Source organism: Ranitomeya variabilis, chromosome 1 (assembly GCF_051348905.1).
Source record: "Ranitomeya variabilis isolate aRanVar5 chromosome 1, aRanVar5.hap1, whole genome shotgun sequence".
Classification (NCBI taxonomy): Eukaryota; Metazoa; Chordata; class Amphibia; order Anura; family Dendrobatidae; genus Ranitomeya; species Ranitomeya variabilis.
The window spans coordinates 946,918,448-946,941,109 of record NC_135232.1 but is presented as its reverse complement, the minus strand read 5'-3'; the positions used below and the strand labels follow the sequence as shown (position 1 = coordinate 946,941,109).

General features: G+C 41.8%; 1 protein-coding gene across 11 annotated transcripts in view; it reads right to left on the bottom strand.

Annotated features, from left to right (window-relative positions):
- IL15 (interleukin 15) overlaps window positions 1-22,662 on the bottom strand; it is a 130,108-nt gene that overhangs the window by 5,096 nt on the left and 102,350 nt on the right. For 8 of the 11 annotated variants that reach the window (XM_077279243.1, XM_077279249.1, XM_077279241.1 and 5 more), the window contains 3 exons: window positions 11,866-11,901; window positions 9,301-9,345; window positions 3,016-3,168 (listed from right to left, as the gene is read on the bottom strand). In XM_077279243.1, the coding sequence (XP_077135358.1) occupies window positions 3,016-3,168; window positions 9,301-9,345; window positions 11,866-11,901 (234 nt within the window). The remainder of the gene's footprint in view (window positions 1-3,015; window positions 3,169-9,300; window positions 9,346-11,865; window positions 11,902-22,662) is intronic. The other 3 variants (XM_077279251.1, XM_077279250.1, XM_077279252.1) reach the window with 1 other exon arrangement.

The window sequence follows — 22,662 nt, the reverse complement described above, 5'->3', positions numbered from 1 at the left end:
CTTGAAGTGTTTTAAATACAACATATGGGTTGCCCTCCCCCATCATGTAGTTCACCATCCTGGTCTATATGTTCCCCTTCCTGGGCCCATCCCAGTATAACGTGGCATGTAGAAGTTTGGGCATTCCTGGTCAACATTACTAGACAGAGAATTACCCAGATAGTTGTCGGCGCTTCCGTCACAAGATTCTTGTGGTAATGAAATAGAATTGTTTATTTAGGAGTTACAGGATAAAACAACGCGTTTTGACTCCAAACATCCAGGAGTCTTCTTCAGGTTATTTAAAAAATATGTATTCGCCGTTTACCGATCGGATACCAAATATGTGTATGTTTGATTTTTGTATGGTTTTATTTTGAATGGGGCGAAAGGGGGGTGATTTGAATTTTCAGATTTTTTTTAATCTTTTTCAATATTTTTAAAAACTTTTTTGTTTTTACTTTTTGCATGCTTCAAATAATCTCCATGGGAGATTAAAATCTGCAGTTGTCCAATCGCCTTTGCTACACACAGACTATGATCAGATCGCCTGTGCGTAGCAGAAATGCTCACTTGCTATGAGCACTGACCACCCGGCAGCGCTTATAGCAATCCGGCAGTGACAACCATAGAGGTCTGCTGGAGACCTCCAGTTGTCATGCCGACCCAACGGTGACCCGCGATCATGTGACAGGGTCACCAATGGGCAGGATTTCCCATGCACTTCCCAGAAGCACGAGTTAAATGTCACTGTCAGAGATTGACAGCGGCATTTAACAGGTTCGCGATTCCACCCGTGGCTATTAGAGGCATAATGTCAGCTGTTCAAAAAAGCTGACATGTGTCGGGAAAGATGTGGGCTCAGCGCCGGAGCCCACATCAAAGGGGGAGAAATGACATGCGCCATACATGTACGGCGCTTGTCGTGAAAGGGTTAAGGGGGGTTTATACCCACTACTGGTGTTGGTTTTTGTTTCAATAAATTGTTTGGGATGAGGAAATCACCATTGCATGCTTTTACCTAAATGCCCTACCAAGATGAGAAAATATCACTATGGCATGAATTTTTCACATTTTCTAAGCATTTTACCAAAGCCAAAAATCCTTAACTTTTTATGAGTAGTGTACTTGGCACATCATATGTACAGTGGATACCTCATCCTGGTATGTACAGTGGGTACGGAAAGTATTCAGACCCCTTTAAATTTGTAACTCTTTTTCATTGCAGCCATTTGGTAAATTAAAAAAAAAAGTTATTTTTTTTCTCATTAATGTACACTCTGCACCCCATCTTGACTGAAAGAAACCAGAAATGTAGAAAGTTTTGAAAATTTATTAAAAAAAAAAAATGAAATATCACATGGTCATAAGTATTCAGACCCTTTGCTCAGACACTCATATTTAAGTCACATGCTGTCCATTTCCTTGTGATCCACCTTGAGATGGTTCTACTCCTTCATTGGAGTTCAGCTGTGCTAAATTAAACTGATAGGACTTGATTTGTAAAGGCACACACCTGTCTATATGAGACCCACAGCTCACAGTGCATTTCAGACCAAATGAGAATCATGAGGTCAAAGGAACTGGCCAAGGAGCTCAGAGACAGAATTGTGTCAAGGCACACATCTGGCCAAGGTTACAAAAGAATGTCTGCAGTACTCAAGGTTCCAAAGAGCACAGTGTCCTCCATAATCCTTAAATGGAAGACGTTTGGGACCAGCAGAAGTCTTCCTAGACCTGGCCGTCCACCAAACTGAGCAATCATGGGAGAAGAGCCTTGGTGAGAGAGGTAAAAAAGAACCTCAAGATCACTGTGGCTGAGCTCCACAGATGCACTAGGGAGATGGGAGAAAGTTCCACAAAGTCAACTATCACTGCAGCCCTCCATCAGTCGGGCCTTTATGGCAGTGGCCCGACGGAAGCCTCTCCTCAGTGCAAAATATATGAAAGTCTGCATAGAGTTTGCTAAAAAATTCATGAAGGACTCCCAAACTATGAGAAATAAGATTCTCTGATCTGATGAGATCAAGACAGGCCTTTCTGGTAATAATTCTAAGCGGTATGTTTGGAGAAAACCAGGCACTGCTCATCACCTGCCCAATACAATCTCAACAGTGAAACATGGTGGTGGCAGCAACATGCTATGGTGGTGTTTTTCAGCTGCAGGGACAGGACGACTGGTTGCAATTGAAGGAAACATGAATGCGGCCAAGTACAGAGATATCCTGGATGAAAAAAACTCTTCCAGAGTGCTCTGGACCTCAGACTTGGCCGAAGGTTCACCTTCCAACAAGATAATGACCCTAAGCAGACAGCTAAAATACCAAAGGAGTGGCTTCAGAACAACTCAACCCAATTGAGCATCTCTGGAGAGACCTGAAAATGGATGTCCACCAGCGTTCACCATCCAACCTGACGAAACTGGAGAGGATCTGCAAGGAAGAATAGCAGAGGATCCCCAAATCCAGGTGTGAAAAACTTGTTGCATCATTCGCAAGAAGACTCATGACTGTACTAGCTCAAAAGGGTGCTTCTACTCAATACTGAGCAAAGGGACTGAATACTTATGACCATGTGATTTTTCAGTTTTTCTTTTTTTAAAAAAAAAAATTGCAAAAATATCTACATTTCTGTTTTTTTTCAGTCAAGACAAGATGGGGTGCATTAATGAAAAAAATGAACTTTTTTGAATTTATAAAATGGCTGCAATGAAACAAAGTGAAAAATTTACAGGGGTCTCAATACTTTCCGTACCCACTGTATGTCCCTTATCCTGGGCAACATGCTGATATACATGTTCCCGTATCCTGGTATATATGTTCTTCATCCTGGTATGCATGTCCCTTATCCTGGGAACCATCATACTATATATATCCTCTTTATCCTGGCATACGTCCCCCATTCTGCAGCTGTTCTTTAATGCATAGAAAATAAATGATCCTAAACACCTTTCCTTCACTCCCCTGCAGCTTATTTTTCTTCATTTTATTATATCACATAACTACAAATTAAGTAAAACATGTTATTGATACTTACCATCTTACTGCTCTCATATTGATAATAGCTCCGCATATGTTGAAGTGTATTGCTAAAGTTCTTGGCTACCTTTTCCTCTAATAAACTGATCTCTTCCAATAATACTTCAAATTCTTTATAAAAGCATTCAAAAATTGATTTTGTACATGTTCCCTGGAAAGAGGATAGGAAAAAAAACTTTAACCTGTTTAATAATGCTTACATCAACATTAGAAACAATAAAATATTCACTGAAATCATTACACTGCTATCATTGACTTTCTTTAATATCAGTGTATAAAAGTATTGAAAGCTGTGGCAGTAGTATAAAAATACAGCCCACTGAACTCACTAATCTACATGAACAATGAATATATGAATTGAACTACATTACTGCTAAATAGACTACATATAAATTGGAGGTGCTTTGCACACAGTTTGATTAAATTGGGTAGCCTCATCTGCCATCGACAAGGCTACGTTTTAAATGTGTACCTACACTAATAGGCTTACCTCTCCAGGGTTTAGGTCTACAAATCCTTCTGTCTTTATGGTGGATATCCAGGGCTTTAAAAAAATAGTCATGTAGTTTCTAACAGAGGCAATTACCTGTCTGTTGTACCCAGCGCCGGTCATTGACTGCTCCTGCCAGAGATTCAGCTACTCCCTGTCAACAGAGCAGTAGTTTCTCTTCCTGTTAACAAAGTGGGACTACTGGTGTCATGCTGATTGACAGCTGCCTAATTGGGGGAAGGCGGCTGTCAATCAACATGACACCAGTAGTTGCGCCCTGTCAACAGGAAGAGAAGCTGCTGACAGGAAGTAACTGAATATCTGGCAGGAGAAGTCAATGTCCAACACTGGGTACAACAGGCAGGTAGTTGCCTCTGTTAGCAACTACATGCCTTTTTTTACCCCTTAACTCCCGGAGCTTTTTTCGGTTTTGCGTTTTCGTTTTTTGCTCCCCTCCTTCCCAGAGCCATAATTTTTTTATTTTTCTGTCAATATGGCCATGTGAGGGCTTGTTTTTTTTCAGGACAAGATGTACTTTTCAACGACACCATTGGTTTTACCATGTTGTGTACTAGAAATCAGGAAAAAAAATTCCAAGTGCGGTGAAATTGCAAAAAAAGTGCAATCCCACATTGGTTTTTTGTTTGGCTTGCTTTCTAGGTTGACTAAATGCTAAAACTGACCTGCCATTATGATTCTCCAGGTCATTACGAGTTCATGGACACCAAACATGTTTAGGTTATTTTTTTTTTATCTAAGTGGTAAAAAAAATTCCAAACTTTGCTGAAAAAAAAAATTGTACAATTTTCCGATACCTGTAGCGTCTCCAGTTTTCGTGATCTCGGGTTGGGTGAGGGCTTATTTTTTGCGGGCTGAGCTGACGTTTTTAATGATACAATTTCGGTGCAGATATATTCTTTTGATCACCCCCGTTATTGCATTTTACTGCAATGTCGCAGTGACCAAAAAAACGTAATTCTGGCGTTTGGAATTTTTTTCTCGCAATGCCGTTTAGTGATCAGGTTAATCCTTTTGTTAATTAATCATTTGGGCAATTCTGAACGTCGCGATACCAAATATGTGTAGGTCTGATTTTATTTTTGTTTTATTTTGAATGGGGTGAAAGGGGGGCGATTTAAACTTTTATATTTTTTTCAGATTTTTATAAAAAAAATTTTTTTTTTTTACTTTTGCCATGCTTCAATAGAAGCTGGCATAGCCTGACCGGCTCGGCTACATAGAGGAGATGCTCAGATCACCCCTATGTAGCAGAATTACAGCACTGCTATGAGCGCTGACCACAGGGTGGCGCTCACAGCAATCCGGCATCAACAACCATATAGTTCTCCAGGAGACCTCTGGTTGTCATGCCGACACACTACTGACCCCGATCACGTGAAGTGGTCAGCGGTGCACGCATTTCCGACCCGATGGTTGGAAGCACTTGTTGAATGTCGCTGTCAAGAGTTTGACAGCGGCATTTAGCTAGTTAATAGGCATGGGCGGATCGCAATTCCACCTGCGCTTATTGCGGGTACATGTCAGCTGTTGAAAACAGCTGACATGTCGTATTTTTGAGGTGGGCTCACCGCCGGAGCCGACATCAAAGTGGGGGTACTGACCTCGAACATACTATTCCATCCGAGGTTAGTAAGGGTTAAAAAGGGCCAACAAGTGCAGGCAAAAGGGCCAACAAGTGCTAAGCATCTCTGGGAACTCCTTCAAGATTGTTGGAAGACCATTCCTGGTGACTACCTCTTGCAGCTCATCAAGAGAATGCCAAGAGTGTTAGAAGCAGTCATCAAAGCAAAAGGTGACTACTTTTAAGAACCTAGAATATAAGACATAATTTCAGTTGTTTCACACTTTTTTGTTAAGTATATAATTCCACATGTGTTAATTTATAGTTTTGATGCCTTCAGTGTGAATGTACAATTTTCATAGTCATAAAAATACAGAAAAATCTTTAAATGAGAAGGTGTGTCCAAACTTTTGGTCTGTACTGTATGTCTCGGTTTTTTTTTTTATAGTGGCAATTTGCATTACCTCAAAATTGTTATGAAGAATGTTTAGATGAATTGCAAAAAATTGCAAAGTCATTCCTTGAAAATTAAAGGGACTGTGTCATCCTCAATTTTTTTTAAAAAAAACTGAAAAAAAAAAATATATAAAGTATAAATGTTTTTTTTTTTTTTAACAATGTTTAATATCTTTAACTTTTAAACACTGGGGGAAGCGGGTGCTGAAATTTGTTATGAAAATCTAGAGTATTGCCGCTCGCTTAATGACTGCAGTAAAAGTGGGCGGCATCTGCTCAAATGTGCGTTATGTCCCTCTTTCTCTTCTGGGTTTTTGCTAAAGGATAATGGAGGATGATGACAACAGTACAGAAGCATTTTTTTGGAGACTGCAAAGTGATAAAGAGATGTGGACAGTGTCACCGAGGACAGCTGACAGATTCGATCATGTTGGTTGGTGCTGCACAGTGTATCATTGGCTGGGGTTACATATGCGCACCATATCACATGCTAGGATTAGATACGCTAAGTGGTTGGCGAGCTGGAAATAGCTACAAGCTACGAGATATTTATCGCACGCTGGGATTAGATACATGACGTGTATAACGCGCTGGGGTTATATACGCAAAGGGTTTAGATAAAGGGCTCAGCACAGTATCAGATAGGATGCAAGTACATACACAGTGTAAATCACATAATAGGTTTAAATAAACTGAGTACATCACAGAATGAGATTAGACACAGTCATGTCCGAAAGTGTTGGCACCCTTGAAACTGTTCCAAAAAATTAGGTATTTCTCCCAAAAAATTATTGCAATTACACATGTTTTGTTATACACGTTTATTTATTGGATCAACACTAGTGATGAGCAAATATACTCGTTACTCGAGCTGCCGCGATGCAAACAATCTCCGAGCAGTCATAAATACTCAGAGGTCACACGAGCATGCTCGGGAAAACCCAAGCAACGAGCATACTCGCTCATCACTAATAAGAAGGCGTACCGTACTAACATGTGGATGTGTTTGGAGGACACTAAGACACATGCGCTACTCAAGGTAAATATTAACCAGATATCTAGGCATCCCTTCCAAATAAGGGGCATTGGGGCATTACCATGACTGTAAGCCCGGCCATACATAGCTGTTAATAATTGCACTATGCCTTTACAAATATTTCTACAGCCTCACCTAACTTCCTTAGACAGCAATCCACAGCCAGCTCTTGGTAGGTAATAGGGAGCTCTCTTTTTGCTACCCCCTCCCGTTATCTTAGCTGATTGGTGACAATTACTCCTTCTATTATAGATGCAGTTTACACTTCGTGTCCTCCAGTCACATGACGAAACACATCCACATATTAGTACGGTACGCCTTCTTATCCTTATTCTCTTTTCCACCCACACCACATGACTGTGCCTTTTTCCTTGTGCTCTTAACTGCATATTTTGACTATTGATTCAACCATGACCATATTGTATATATTATTCTGTATATACTTCATTTTATTTGTTTTTTGTTTTTGTACATATGTTTTGTACGCATTACTCTTGTATATTATTTTGTCCACTCTGTAGTAACTGATGAAGGTCCAAGGGACCGAAACGTTTTTTTGGTACTACAATAAAATCATCACAGTATTAAGTTGAGTGCCAGGTCTTTTCTATTGTATCTCACGGTGTGGGAACCTACCTGGGCACCTCTTACAGTAGTGCTCACACTTTCTCTTCACTTAACTGCTGTAGAGCAGGCCTGTACAACATGCGGCCTGCCACCGGATTTGTTGCAGCCCACAGTGCTGTCAGGGAGATGACTGTTTCTTTCTTCTATATTCAAATGTATTTGCATCTTTTAGAAGTGAATACATTTGAACAATTGAGCGCCTGGACTGAGGCAGAAGAGCTCCCATCAGCTCCCGCCTCGACGTGCAAAGTCATGATGAGGTCCGCAAACTTCTGACCTCACTACACTGCTGCTGGCACCGACACCACAGAGGCAGCAGACAAGGCAGGCTCTGGTAAGCGCTCTATAGAGGAGCCGAAGATTAATGTGCCATCATTGTGGAGCAGAGGGGGTTGATATTACTGTGAGGGGACATAATAGGGTGAATATTGTGAAAGGAGCACAGTATAATGAGAGGTAGTGGGAAGTGCTTTAAGCAGAAGAGTGATGTGGGGGATATTTTGAAGAGGGGCTATGTATATGGCAGGGAGGATATTATGGAGAGGGACAATGTGGGGGATATTTTGCAGAGGGACAGTGTGGGGGAATATTTTGCAGAGGACCAGTGTGGGGGGATATTTTGCAGAGGACCAGTGTGGGGGGATATTTTGCAGAGGACCAGTGTGGGGGGATATTTTGCAGAAGACCAGTGTGGGGGGATATTTTGCAGAGGACCAGTGTGGGGGGATATTTTGGAGATGACCAGTGTGGGGGGATATTTTGCAGAGCAGTAGTGTAGTGGAGATATTTTGCAAAGTAGCAGTGTGAGGGAGATACTTTGTGTAGGAAACAGAATAATTATTTAATCAGACACATAGCCTGGGAGACTTATATTTTTATATATTGGGCCTTATAATATTTTGATTTTTAATGGCACCGTGTCGGGGAGGGCTGTTGAAGACTGAGTAGATGGAAGTCTAGAGAGATTAGCTCTGGGCGTGAAATCTCATCATAGCCTCTGGGCTTCATGGGGACAAAAAAGATGGGAACGATTCAATCAGAGAAGATGCCACCTATAAGGCACTTAGGTGTAAATGTATATTTGTGATACTGCCTGCTTCTCATCAGTGATTCAGTGCTGTGGTTCCTGTATGGTCCACAGTCTGATGATGGCTGGTAAAAACAACTCCTAGTATCTCTCTACCATTGTTGTAGGTTTATGCAATGCAATTGTATAAGGGGCTGACTTGAGATTGTAATTGATCGCTGTACTAAGCGTGGTGATTTATTCATTTACTGACCGAGGTTTTGGTGCTGCATTCATGTACTGATAATAGTTCTGGCACTGCATTAATTTACTGATGGTGGTTATGAAGCTAAACTCTGGTGCTGCAGTGTTTCTGATCTTGCACACATGTAACAAACCAAAACGTGCTTCATGGCAATGTTAAAACTTAATCTAAAATCCTAATTTTTGAGGACTTTTATGAGGAGGATTTGATGAGCTTCTGCACCAGAAACTGAGTAGAATCTCTCCAAATGCTCCTCAAATACTCAAATATTGGATCTGGTGGCGCATTAATGTACTGATGATCGTTCTGGTAATGTAGTCATATAAGTACTCCTTTAAATTTGTTGCTGAACTTGGGATTGGTTTAGTATGGCAATGCAGCCCTTGGACCAAAAAAAAATGTGGCGCACCCCTGCTGTAGATCCACAGGAGAAACTCCTATATGCTGAGACATTGCAGGGAGGAACAAAATGTTCACACACCTGTGCTACGTTTCGGGGTTCCCTCCTCCTTCTTCAAGCATGAGAATTTTAGAGAGTGTGAGACAATTCTGACACAATTATTCTAGCTGTGCTGGGTGCTGATTTTTAAATGATTTGTATGCAAGAAGCCACATTGGAGCTTTAATGTAAGTGCAAATGCATTCTGATCGCCGATTTCTGCATGGTTGTGCGAGTTGCCATTTTCCATAACAGTTCTGGAAAGAGAAGCTTTGTCAACTATGCAAATAACTCTAGCCAAACAATGTATGCATGGCTCTACTAGACAAAGCACTATTATAAGTACTGAGAATAAGTCATGACATTTACCGTACATACTTACAGTATAATCGTCAACTTTTGCAGTGTACAGCTTTAAATCCATTTGCTGCAGCAAAAATACAACATGAGAACAATTAGAATACTATAAAATATGAACAAAAGGGTATTACCGACAAAATATACTAATGGCATATCATTAGTAGATTGTAACAGGCCTAGTGTCCAAACTCCCTCCAAATGCTTAGAACGGAAAAAAAAGAGAGGGTGCATCACTTGGTAAAGTGCAGTGATCCCGTTCAACCCCAAATCAGCCACCCTCCTTAGCCCACACTGTGTAAAAACTGCAACACAGTCTCACCGATCTTGGCTCCAGGTGATGCATATCACCTGGTCAGAAATGACTGTGTCAAGAGAAAAGGTAAAACCACTGCTTTTTTATTCTAGGTGCTTGTTGAGTTTCCATTGATCAGACTCCTACAAACAGGCAATTGAGTCGGGAATCATGGAGTCAGAGACTGTAAAAATGTGCTGACTGACTTTAAACAAAATATTACCAGATAATATTGGTTAATTTAATGTCATAATTTTATAGGAATTTAAACAAGTATATATATATATATATATATATTAATATAAGGCCCTTATTTATTCAAGGATGTTACTATATTACTAAATTAAATTTGTTATGATGACGAATTATTCCCTATTTATGGAGGAGTCCAAGTTGGAGTCACAATGTGGAAAAAATAGTGGATTTGGAGTCTGAACCTTGGCTTATCATCTCAACAGTCTTACTTATAATACAAACAATGAAGACATATCCAACCAGCACATTATTAAAGTCTAGGATGAGAAACCCCTTTTAAAAAAGTGATGTCTAAGATTACACTTTTATTTAGACCTTTTATTTTTGAAGAATAAGAGGGCAATAGGATCTTCATAAAAAGGAGGGAATTCATTTTTAGTGATGCCCAAACAACAACTCTTTTGAATGGCAGCTGTGCTTAAAGGGATTGTCCACTACTAGGACAACCCCTTCTTGATCTAAATTTTTGGCACCGACCCAGCAGTGTCTGCATTCATGTTCCTAGGTTTCTCGTGTGGTTGTTATGACACGTGATCGAGGAGCCCAATTAGCGCTTTCGTCGCTGTCTCCGCCTTCAGACAAATCGAACATCAAGAGAAAGTGAGAGAGCAGCGGCAGCCCTGACTTCCTCTTGATGTTCGATTTGTCCGAAGGCGAAGACAGTGTTGCCAGCGCTGATTGGGCGCCGGGCAAACATGTCATAACAAACCACACGAGAGCTCTTGGAACACGTGACGACACCACTGGAATGGCTGCCCCGCCATGGGAGGAGAATATAATCTCATAGTCTTTGCACTGTACAGTGCCTTGAAATGTATTCATACCCCATGAACTTTTCCACATTTTATAACGTTACACCTACAAACTTAAATGTATTTCATTAGGTTTTTATGTGATATACCAACACAAAGTAATAAGTATTTGTGCAATGTAAAGGTAATGATACACGGTTTTCCATGTATTTTAAAAATATTAATCTGAAGCTTGTGACATGCATTTGTATTCAGCACCCTTAGTCAATACTTTGTAGGACCAGCATTCACTGCAATTACTGCTACAAGTCTTTTGGAGTCTGACCAGCTTTGCATATCTAGATGCTGAAATTTTTGCCCATCCTTCTTTGCAAACTAGCTCTAGCTCAGTGAGATTCAATGGAAAGCGTCTGTGAAACACAATTTTCAAGTCTTGCCACAGATTCTCAATGGGATTTTGGTCTGAACTTTGACTGAGGAATTCAAACACATGAACATGCTTTGACCTAAACCATTCCATTGTATCCCTGGCAGTATGTTTAGGGTTGTTGTCCTGCTGGAAGGTGAACCTACACCCCCAGTCTCAAGTCTTTTGCAGCCTCTAACAGATTTTCCTCCAAGATTAGCTCCATCCATCTTCCCATCAACTCTGACCAGCCTCCCTGTCCCTGTAGTAGAAAAGCATTCCCACTGCATGATGCTGCCACCAACATGTTTGACGGTGCAGATGGTGTTTTCAGGGTGATGTGCTGTGTTAATCTTCCTCTACAAATTGCGTTTTGAATTTAGCCCCAAAAGCTCTACTTTAGTCTCATCTGACCAGAGAACCTTCTTCCACATGCTAGTGGTGCCCCTTACATGGCTTAGTGTAAACAGCAAATACGACTTCTTATGGCTTACTTTAAAAATGGCTTTCTTCCTACCACTCTTCCACAAAGGCCAGATTTCTGCAGTATACAACTTAGTGTTCACACTGGTGTATAACACAGCCGAGTTGGAGTTCTACTGGATAGCACTTGGCCAAATGCTATACTATGTGGCAGTGCAGATATGCAATTATTTTCTCATGCCAATTCTGTAACAGCGACGTCGGTGCTGGTTGGGCGCTGGCATGGGAAGTGTGAAGGGGTTGTCCTAGTAGTGGACAACCCCTTTAAAGAAAGCTCTGGCTTTCACAGGTTTCCCAAGTGAAAACTTAATGGTGGATTACTATTTCTCACAGATTCTGCGTCCTATACTTTTATGATTTTATAAAATTGTATAAGTAGTCTGAAACAGATTTACTCACATAGTTATCTTTCCAATACTTACTGCTTTTAAAAATCTAAAAAAAAAAATAAAAAAAAAGGAAATATATGTAAGTTTAGCAGTTTTAGACATGTTTTATGCAATACATACAGTACACAAAATATGCTGATGTGATGTGCAAATCACATTAAAGATTGTGTGATCCATAACTTCTGATATAACTTGACGGAAATAGAGGTAAAAATTGCTCCACTCTTCTACTCCTGTTCTATATGCATGCAGGTAATAAGAGCTTTAGTTTTTATAATGTGTGTGCAATCATTTGGCAATTTGTATTTTTGATGAATAATTGAATCAATCAAAAAGGCTAATAAACATGAAACCTGATTATGAAAGTAAAAGTGAGGATTTGTCCTTCTTGGAATATCTTTGTGTGCATAATAATTGGGAAACTATTGGGGTGCATAATTACTGTGCAACTATATGAAAAATGCCAATTTTCCATCTCCATTATTTTCATCTGTTAAAGTGAGAATAACTAAACAACTCAAAATGTACAAAAATACTTTTCTGGCATCTAAAAACAAATAGTGTGGTACCAATATAATCAGTCTTCTTTTCAATAACAGTCATAAGCCTTTCTTCCATGGAGTCTGTCAGTTTCTTAATCTGTTGATGATCAACTTTTTGGGTACTATTAACCCCTTAATCCCGTATGACGTACTATCCCGTCAAGGTGACCTGGGACTTAATTCCCGGTGACGGGATAGTACGTCATACGCGATCGGCCGCGCTCACGGGGGGAGCGCGGCCGATCGCGGCCGGGTGTCAGCTGCCTATCGCAGCTGACATCCGGCACTATGTGCCAGGAGCGGTCACGGACCGCCCCCGGCACATTAACCCCCGGCACACCGCGATCAAACATGATCGCAGTGTACCGGCGGTATAGGGAAGCATCGCGCAGGGAGGGGGCTCCCTGCGGGCTTCCCTGAGACCCTCGGAGCAATGCGATCACATCCTCCTTCCTCCCTGCAGGTCCCGGATCCAAGATGGCCGCGGCATCCGGGTCCTGCAGGGAAGGAGGTGGCTTACCGAGTGTCTGCTCAGAGCAGACACTGGTAAGCCTGCACCGATGTAAGTGAGATCGGTGATCTGACAGAGTGCTGTGCACACTATCAGATCTTCGATCTGTGATGTCCCCCCCTGGGACAAAGTAAAAAAAAAAAATTTTCCACGTGTAAAAAAAAATAAAAAAAAAAATTCCTAAATAAATAAAAAAATATATATTATTCCCATAAATACATTTCTTTATCTAAATAAAAAAAACAAAACAATAAAAGTACACATATTTAGTATCGCCGCGTCCGTAACGACCCAACCTATAAAACTGCCCCACTAGTTAACCCCTTCAGTAAACACCGTAAGAAAAAAAAAAAAAAAACGAGGCAAAAAACAACGCTTTATTACCATACCGCCGAACAAAAAGTGGAATAACACGCGATCAAAAAGACTGATATAAATAACCATGGTACCGCTGTAAACGTCATCTTGTCCTGCAAAAAACAAGCTGCCATACAGCATCATCAGCAAAAAAATAAAAAAGTTATAGTCCTGAGAATAAAGCGATACCAAAATAATTATTTTTTCTATAAAATAGTTTTTATCGTATAAAAGCGCCAAAACATAAAAAAATGATATAAATGAGGTATCACTGTAATCGTACTGACCCGACGAATAAAACTGCTTTATCCATTTTACCAAACGTGGAATGGTATAAACGCCTCTCCCAAAAGAAATTCATGAATAGCAGGTTTTTGGTCATTCTGCCTCACAAAAATCGGAATAAAAAGTGATCAAAAACGGTCACGTGTCCGAAAATGTTACCAATAAAAACGTCAGCTCGTCCCGCAAAAAACAAGACCTCACATGACTCTGTGGAGCAAAATGTGGAAAAATTATAGGTCTCAAAATGTGGAGACGCAAAAACTTTTTTGCTATAAAAAGCGTCGCTGGTTTCACACTTGCATTTTTGTCTGCAGCGTTTTTTGCACAAAAAAACGCATGCGTTTTTTCCCTATATTTAACATTGAAAACGCATGCGGTTTTTTGTACGCATTTGGTCGCGTTTTCAAACGCATGCGTTCATTTTCAGAAATACAACCTGCAGTATTTTCTTGCGTTTTTAAGCACATGCGTTTGCGTTAAAAACGCATGCGTTTTTATCGAAAAAAAACAAAACACACTGAAAAGCCACCCACCACCATCAAGGTGATAAAGGGATCCAAACCCTAACCCTAACTCTACCCCTAACCTCACCCCTAACCGTTTAATGAACATTTTCTGACAGTCATAGTGCCACGTATTTAGGTGCCACGTATTTCAGTTGCACGTATTTCAGTGCCACGTATTTCAGTGCCACGTATTTCAGTGCCATGTATCATGTATTTCAGTGCCACGTGTTTCAGTGCCCCGTATTTAAGTGCCACGTATCACATATTTCAGTGCCACGTATCACGTATTTCAGTGCCACGTATTTAAGTGCCACGTATTTCAGTTGCACGTATTTCAGTGCCACGTATTTCAGTGCCACGTATTTCAGTGCCACGTATCACGTATTTCAGTGCCACGTGTTTCAGTGCCACGTATTTAAGTGCCACGTATCACGTATTTCAGTGCCACGTATGACGTATTTCAGTGCCACGTATTTCAGTGCCACGTATTTCAGTGCCACGTATTTCAGTGCCACGTATTTCAGTGCCACGTATCACGTATTTCAGTGCCACGCATGACGTATTTCAGTGCCACGTATTTCAGTGCCACGTATTTCAGTGCCACGTATTTCAGTGCCACGTATCACGTATTTCAGTGCCACGTGTTTCAGTGCCACGTATTTAAGTGCCACGTATCACGTATTTCAGTGCCACGTATGACGTATTTCAGTGCCACGTATTTCAGTGCCACGTATTTCAGTGCCACGTATTTCAGTCACGTTTAGGGTTAGGGGTAGGGTTAGGGCTAGGGTTGGAGGTAAAGTTAGGGTTAGGGTTGGGGCTAAAGTTAGGGTTGGGGCTAAAGTTAGGGTTAGGGTTGGGGTTGGGGCTAAAGTTAGGGTTTGGATTACATTTACGGTTTGGATTAGGGTTGGGATTAGAATTATGGGTGTGTCAGGGCTAGGGGTGTGGTTAGGGTTACCGTTGGGATTAGGGTTAGGGGTGTGTTTGGGTTAGGGTTTCAGGTAGAATTGGGGAGTTTCCACTGTCCAGGCACATCAGGGGCTCTCCAAACGCGACATGGCGTCCAATCTCAATTCCAGCCAATTCTGCGTTGAAAAAGTAAAACAGTGCTCCTTCCCTTCCGAGCTCTCCCGTGCGCCCAAAAAGGGGTTTACCCCAACATATGGGTTATCAGCGTACTCGGGACAAATTGAACAACAACTTCTGGGGTCCAAGTTCTCTTGTTATCCTTGGGAAAATAAACATTTGGGGGGCTAAAAATCATTTTTGTGGGAAAAAAAAGATGTTTTATTTTCACGGCTCTGCGTTATAAACTGTAGTGAAACACTTGGGGGTTCAAAGTTCTCACAACACATCTAGATAAGTTCCCTGGGAGGTCTAGTTTCCAATATGGGGTCACTTGTGCGGGGTTTGTACTGTTTGGGTACATCAGGGGCTCTGCAAATGCAATGTGACGCCTGCAGACCAATCCATTTAAGGCTGCATTCCAAATGGCGCTCCTTCCCTTCCGAGCTCTGTCATGCGCCCAAACAGTGGTTCCCCCCCACATATGGGGTATCAGCGAATTCAGGACAAATTGAAAAACAAATTTTGGGGTCCAATTTATTCTGTTACCCTTGTAAAAATACAAAGCTGGGGGCTAAAAAATCATTTTTGAGAAAAAAAAAAAAATTATTTTTACGGCTCTGCGTTATAATCTGTAGTGAAACACTTGGGGGTTCAAAGCTCTCAAATCACATCTAGATAAGTTCCTTAGGGGGTCTACTTTCCAAAATGGTGTCACTTGTGGGGGGTTTCAATGTTTAGGCACATCAGGGGCTCTCCAAACACAACATGGCGTCCCATCTCAATTCCAGTCAATTTTGCATTGAAAAGTCAAATGGCGCTCCTTCCCTTCCAAGCTCTGCCATGCGCCCAAACAATGGTTTACACCCACATATGGGGTATCAGCGTACTCAGGACAAATTGCACAACATTTTTTGGGGTCCAATTTCTTCTCTTACCCTTGGGAAAATAAAAAATTGGGGGCGAAAAGATCATTTTTGTGAAAAAATATGATTTTTTATTTTTACGGCTCTGCATTATAAACTTCTGTGAAGCACTTGGTGGGTCAAAGTGCTCAACACACATCTAGATAAGTTCCTTAGGGGGTCTACTTTCCAAAATGGTGTCACTTGTAGGGGGTTTCAGTGTTTAGGCACATCAGGGGCTCTCCAAACGCAACATGGCGTCCCATCTCAATTCCAGTCAATTTTGCATTGAAAAGTCAAATGGCGCTCCTTCCCTTCCAAGCTCTGCCATGCGCCCAAACAATGGTTTACACCCACATATGGGGTATCAGCGTACTCAGGACAAATTGTACAACAACTTTTGGGGTCCATTTTCTCCTCTTACCCTTGGTAAAATAAAACAAATTGGAGCTGAAATAAATTTTGTGTGAAAAAAAGTTAAATGTTCATTTTTATTTAAACATTCCAAAAATTCATGTGAAACCCCTGAAGGGTTAATAAACTTCTTGAATGTGGTTTTGAGCACCTTGAGGGGTGCAGTTTTTAGAATGGTGTCACACTTGGGTATTTTCTATCATATAGACCCCTCAAAATGACTTCAAATTAGATGTGGTCCCTAAAAAAAAATGGTGTTGTAAAAATGAGAAATTTCTGGTCAAATTTTAACCCTTATAACTTCCTAACAAAAAAAAATTTTGGTTCCAAAATTGTGCTGATGTAAAGTAGACATGTGGGAAATGTTACTTATTAAGTATTTTGCGTGACATATGTCTGTGATTTAAAGGCATAAAAATTCAAAGTTGGAAAATTGCGAAATTTTCAAAATTTTCGCCAAATTTCCATTTTTTTCACAAATAAACGCAAGTTATATAGAATAAATTTTACCACTACCATGAAGTACAATATGTCACGAGAAAACAATGTCAGAATCGCCAAGATCCGTCGCCAAGATCCGTCAAAGATCCGTTATAGCCTCATAAAGGGACAGTGGTCAGAATTGTAAAAATTGGCCCGGTCATTAACGTGCAAACCACCCTCGGGGCTTAAGGGGTTAAGCACAGGCTCCCAGACAATGTTCAGATTGGTGTTCTGTTTTCCGTCACCGTAAATCTTCAGTTTATGAAGGATCCACAAGTTCTCAATAGGGTTTAGCTCAGGTGAGGAAGAGGCCATTTCATTACTCTTTGATCCTTAAAGGGACTCTGTCACCTGAATTTGGAGGGAACAATCTTCAGCCATAGAGGCGGGGTTTTCGGGTGTTTGATTCACCCTTTCCTTACCCACTGGCTGCATGCTGGCTGCAATATTGGAGTGAAGTTCATTCTCTGTCCTCCATAGTACATGCCTGCACAAGGCAATCTTGCCTTACCCAGGTGTGTACTATGGAGGACAGAGAATGAACTTCAATCTAATATTGCAGCCAGCATGCAGCCAGCGGGTAAGGAAAGGGTGAATCAAACACCCGAAAACCCCGCCCCTATGGCTGAAGATTGTTCCCTCCAAATTCAGGTGACAGAGTCCCTTTAAGGCTATGTGCACACGTAGGAAGGGTCCTCTGCGGGTTCTCCCATAGCGGATTTGATAAATCTGCAGGGCAAAACCGCTGCGGTTATCCCTGCAGATTTATCGCAGTTTGTCTTGCTGTTTCCGCTGCGGGTTTACTCCTGCACTTGTTTTACTATTGATGCTGCATATGCAGCATCAATAGTAATGTTAAAAATATTTAAAAAATGGTTATACTCACCCTCCGACGTCCCGATCTCCTCGGCGCTGCACACGGCGGTCCGGTTCCAAAGATGCTACGTGAGAAGGACCTTTGTGACGTCACGGTCATGTGACCGCGACGTCATCGCAGGTCCTGCTCGTATAGCAACCCTGCGACCGGACGGCCGCGTGCAGCGCTGAGAGGTGAGTATATCATTATTTTTTATTTTAATTCTTTTTTTTTTACACAAATATGGTTCCCAGGGCCTGGAGGAGAGTCTCCTCTCCATCCCGGGTACCATCCGCACATGATCCGCTTGCTTCCCGCATGGTGGGCATAGCCCCATGCGGGAAGTAAGCGGATCAATGCATTCTTATGTATGCAGAATCGCCGAGATTCCGCACAAAGAAGTGACATGCTGCAGATTGTAACCCGCCTCGTCCCCGCGCGTTTTTTTCCGCAGCATGTGCACAGCGTTTTCACCTGCGGTTTCTTATTACGGTGCCGGTGTAAATCCGCTGTGTATCCCGCACAAAGAATGACATGCTGCGCAATGTAAATTGCTACGTTTCAGCACGTTTTTTTCCGCAGCATGGGCACAGCGTTTTCTTTTTCCTATAGGTTTACATTGTACTGTAAACTCATCGGAAACTGCTGCGGACCCGCAGCTGCAGATCTGCTGCAGATCGGCAGCAAAATCCGCATCGTGTGCACAGAGCCTTAATATGCAGAGCTAGCAAGCTGCACCTAATCTAAGCCTGCAGAGCTGGGATTTAACCCTAGCCTACCTGGCATTGCTACAACATCTTGGAGTTGGAAAATATGCATAAAAATTATGATATGGTCAAAATACTCACTTGCCTGATAATTGGATTTTACTACTACACTGTGTGCACTAAGTTGTGTGAGTAAATGATTTTAGGAGCATTTTAAGTCCCCGTCCAATAACTTGTTCTCACTGCTGCAGCGAACTAGAGTAGTGAGTGCTATCTGGTAAAAGATTATAGAAAGGTACACATAGATCTGAAAATAAAACTGCGTGTGTCCTTCTCCAGGGTGTTGGCATGAGCACTGCACATGTGTGTACCAAAAACAGTTTTTACCTTGTGTTGGATAAGAAAAAACATGTTTTTTTTAAAGGGAATCAGTCCCTGAAACCCTGAATCCAACGATGTATCACTTCGCTTACTATCTGCAGCCGTTCTGACGCGATATGAATTTTTAGATTTAGCATGCAGCACAGCTGAGTAAGCTTGCCCTGTTCACATCAGGCTCCATATTTACATTGTCTATAGACAGTGAGCTGTTTTTCACAAGATGACGCAGTGTCGGTCCAGCAAGTCCGTACCCGCTTGTCACAACAATGATAATATCCTAGTGATAAAACCTTCATTGTTAGTAAACATTTCCACTACTAAATAGAAAATCTCTGTGAAAATTAAAATGAGATAATCTAGGTTTATACACACAGGCTTCACTGAAACAGTGCACAATGGTATTGATTGGTTGCTGCGGCCATGGACCTCAGAGTGTGGTGACACAAAACCAAATTTAAATTTTCTTTTTTCAAAGCAGAGGTTTAACTGTGCAAAAGTAGTAAAACATAAGGGCCAATACATCAGTGTTTTTGCCTTAAAATACTGTGACCTTTTGCTAATTTTTGTGCAACATGGAGCTATGCAAAAACGTTGCGACTTTTGGTGTTTTCATGCCAGTTTCAAGTAGAACTGCCAAAATGAAAGGAATCGGGGAGGAGCCAGGCTGTTGCTACACCTGCCCGTCACAGTCATGGAAAGTAACAGCTTCTCTTATGCCAGAAATCTTACTCCAGCCCTTAACTAATTCATTAAGTGGTGTGCAACTCTTAATTAACTCAGCGCATTTTATTCCTACGTATATGCCCTTCATTAAGAGTGCTGTACAAAATATCTGTCTTAATTAATTGCGATTAAAAATTATACATATATGGTATCACTACAATGATACTAATCCACATAGTAAAGGTTACATGTTATTTATACCTCATTGTGAAAAGTGAAAAATTTAAGAAGCAAAAAAAAAAGTCAGAATCAATCCTTTCCGTATCTTCCCTGGTCAACTTGTGGTCACGTATTAGACTTCTGCACAAACAAAAATGGAGGGCACTGTGCCTCCCACTTTTCATTCTATGCCTCTTCCATGGTATTAAGCCTGTTCCACTGAACTAATACAATTACCGTATATACTCGAGTATAAGCCGAGATTTTCAGCCCATTTTTTTAGGCTGAAAGTGCCCCTCTCGGCTTATACTCGAGTCATTGTCAGCGGGGGAGGGGCAGTGGAAGGAGTGGCGGCTGTCACATCTTACTCACCCTCTCCTGACGCATCTCATCATCCTGACGTATCTCAGCATGTCCCTGCTTCTCAGATGGTCCCCGGCGCGGCAGCTCTTTCTGTGTTCAGCGGTCACGTGGTACCGCTCATTAAAGTAATGAATATGCATGCAACTCCACTCACACAGGCGTGGAACGCATATTCATTACTTTAATGAGTGGTACCATGTGACCGCTGAACACAGGAACAAGCTGCCGGCGCGCACCGGAGACCATTGGAGAAGCAGGGACTTGCAGAGACACCGCACCAGGAGGGTGCGAGTATGACGGGGGAGGGTGAGCCATGCGACATTCACCATTCCCCGTTCCACCGCCGGGCTGTCTTCGGCGTCCTCTGGCTGTGACGTTCAGGTCAGTGGTCGCAATGATGTGGTTAGTGAGTGCCCTCTGCCTGAACAGTCACTGCAGAGAGCCGGAAGACACAGCGGCATGCGGCGGTGGAACCGGGACAGGTGAATATCGCAAGTGCCAGGGGCCTGAACCAGCGGTGCCTCCAGCACCTGGCCACCATAGCGCGTGGTGTCCCCACCTGCTCAGGACACCGGCACTCACTGATAAGAGGTGAGTATGTCGGGTTTTTTTTTGTTTCTTTTAATTGCAGCGGCAGCAGCATATGGGGCATATTATTCTATGGAGCATCTTATGGGGCCATCAACCTTTATGGAGTAGTATATGGGGCATATTATTCTATGGAGCATCTTATGGGGCAATCAACCTTTATGGAGCAGCACATGGGGCATATTATGATATGGAGCATCTTATGGGGCCATCAACTTTTATAGAGCAGCATATGGGACATATTATGCTATGGAGCATCTTATGGGGCCATCAACCTTCATGCAACAGCATATGGGGCATATTATTCTATGGAGCATCTTATGGGGCCATCAACCTTTATGGAGAAGTATATGCGGCATATTATGCTATGGAGCATCTTATGGGGCCATCAACCTTTATGGAGCAGCATATGGGGCATATTATTCTATGAAGCATCTTATGGGGCCATCAACTTTTATGGAGCATTACATGGGGCATATTATTCTATGGAACATCTTATGGCGCCATCAACCATTATGGAGCATTTAACCTTTGTGCAACATTATATGGGGCATATTTTAATATGGAGCATCTAATGAGTCATTATTAACCTTTGTGCAGCATTATATTGGGCATATTTTTGTATGGAGCATTATATGGGGCGTATTTTGTATGGAGCATCTTATGGGGCCCATCATGAACTGTACGGAGCATTATATGGGGCTCTTGATTCAATATGGATATTCAAAATCATTTAACCTATTGATGTCTCAATCAATTTAACTTTTATTGGTATCTATTTTTATTTTTGAAATTTACCAGTAGCTGCTGCATTTCCCACCCTAGGTGTCACAATTCATGTATGGATCTCAGATTAAAACTTTTTCCTTTCAGGCTATCGGGGGGTTAATGCAGTTTTTCCCCGATTGCCGCTGGTGTAATTACATTGCTGCCTAGTCTGCTGATGTGGGTGGTGACCACTCCCACCTTCTTTCAAAAGGTAACCTGATGCATCAGCTGACTGTTGGTTATACAGGTCCTTTTGGAGACCAACCTAGCTGGAGAAGGAGCTTGCTGAGTGCTGTGGTTCTTCAGCTGAATACCTATATCTGGTGCCCTTCTCTGCTGTGCGGTGCATTGCAGCATAGAAAGCTAAGAGTGGTGTTTATTGTTGCTTTGTCCCTTTGTTGTCTGTAACTTCCCGTGTTGTATTAGTGCAGCAGTGGGCCAGTGCTCTCACCTGCCAGTTCCCTACTTAGGGATAAGAGCAGGGCAAGTGAGGGACTAGGTGTCCTGCTCGGTGACTGGTTGAAAGAACTCGTATAGGGATGCTAGTAAGATCAGGGCACAACCTCAGGTGAGTGCAGGAGGTGTCCATTCCCGGTCCCCTACCGACAGAGCCCAACGTTGTTAAAGTGTCCCCGCTGTACCCTTGTGTGTTTCGCAATTTTGTGACCATCCCCTTGTCAGGACGGGTCACACTAGGACAGTCACTTCGTGACACTAGCTTATACTCGAGTCAATAAGTTTTCCCAGTTTTTTTGTGGAAAAATTAGGCTTATATTCGGGTCGGCTTATACTCGGGTCGGCTTATACTCGAGTATATACGGTACATCACTTGAGTTCCCAGGATTCTAGCAGGCGCTCTCATGTGAGCTAACCTTGCTTAATACCTTTTTGGTGATCTGGTTTTCTCTTTTTCGGGCTATATTATACATATATTGATTGTATTTCTTGTGGGTGAGGGCATTGTAGGTTCTTCCATTTATTGTTGGGTTGCTACTTACTATATGGTTGCACTTTTGCAGGCTGGATTTTTTGCATATATCCCCATATTGGGTGCTGAATAATTGTTTATTCTATCTGTACATGTATTTGGCTTGTTTATTTAGGTAGAGGGGGAGCAGCAAGACATAGCCCCATTATGGGCAATAGAGTTGTTGGTATTTTTATGTGTTTTTAATGTTCATGTTTCTGGTT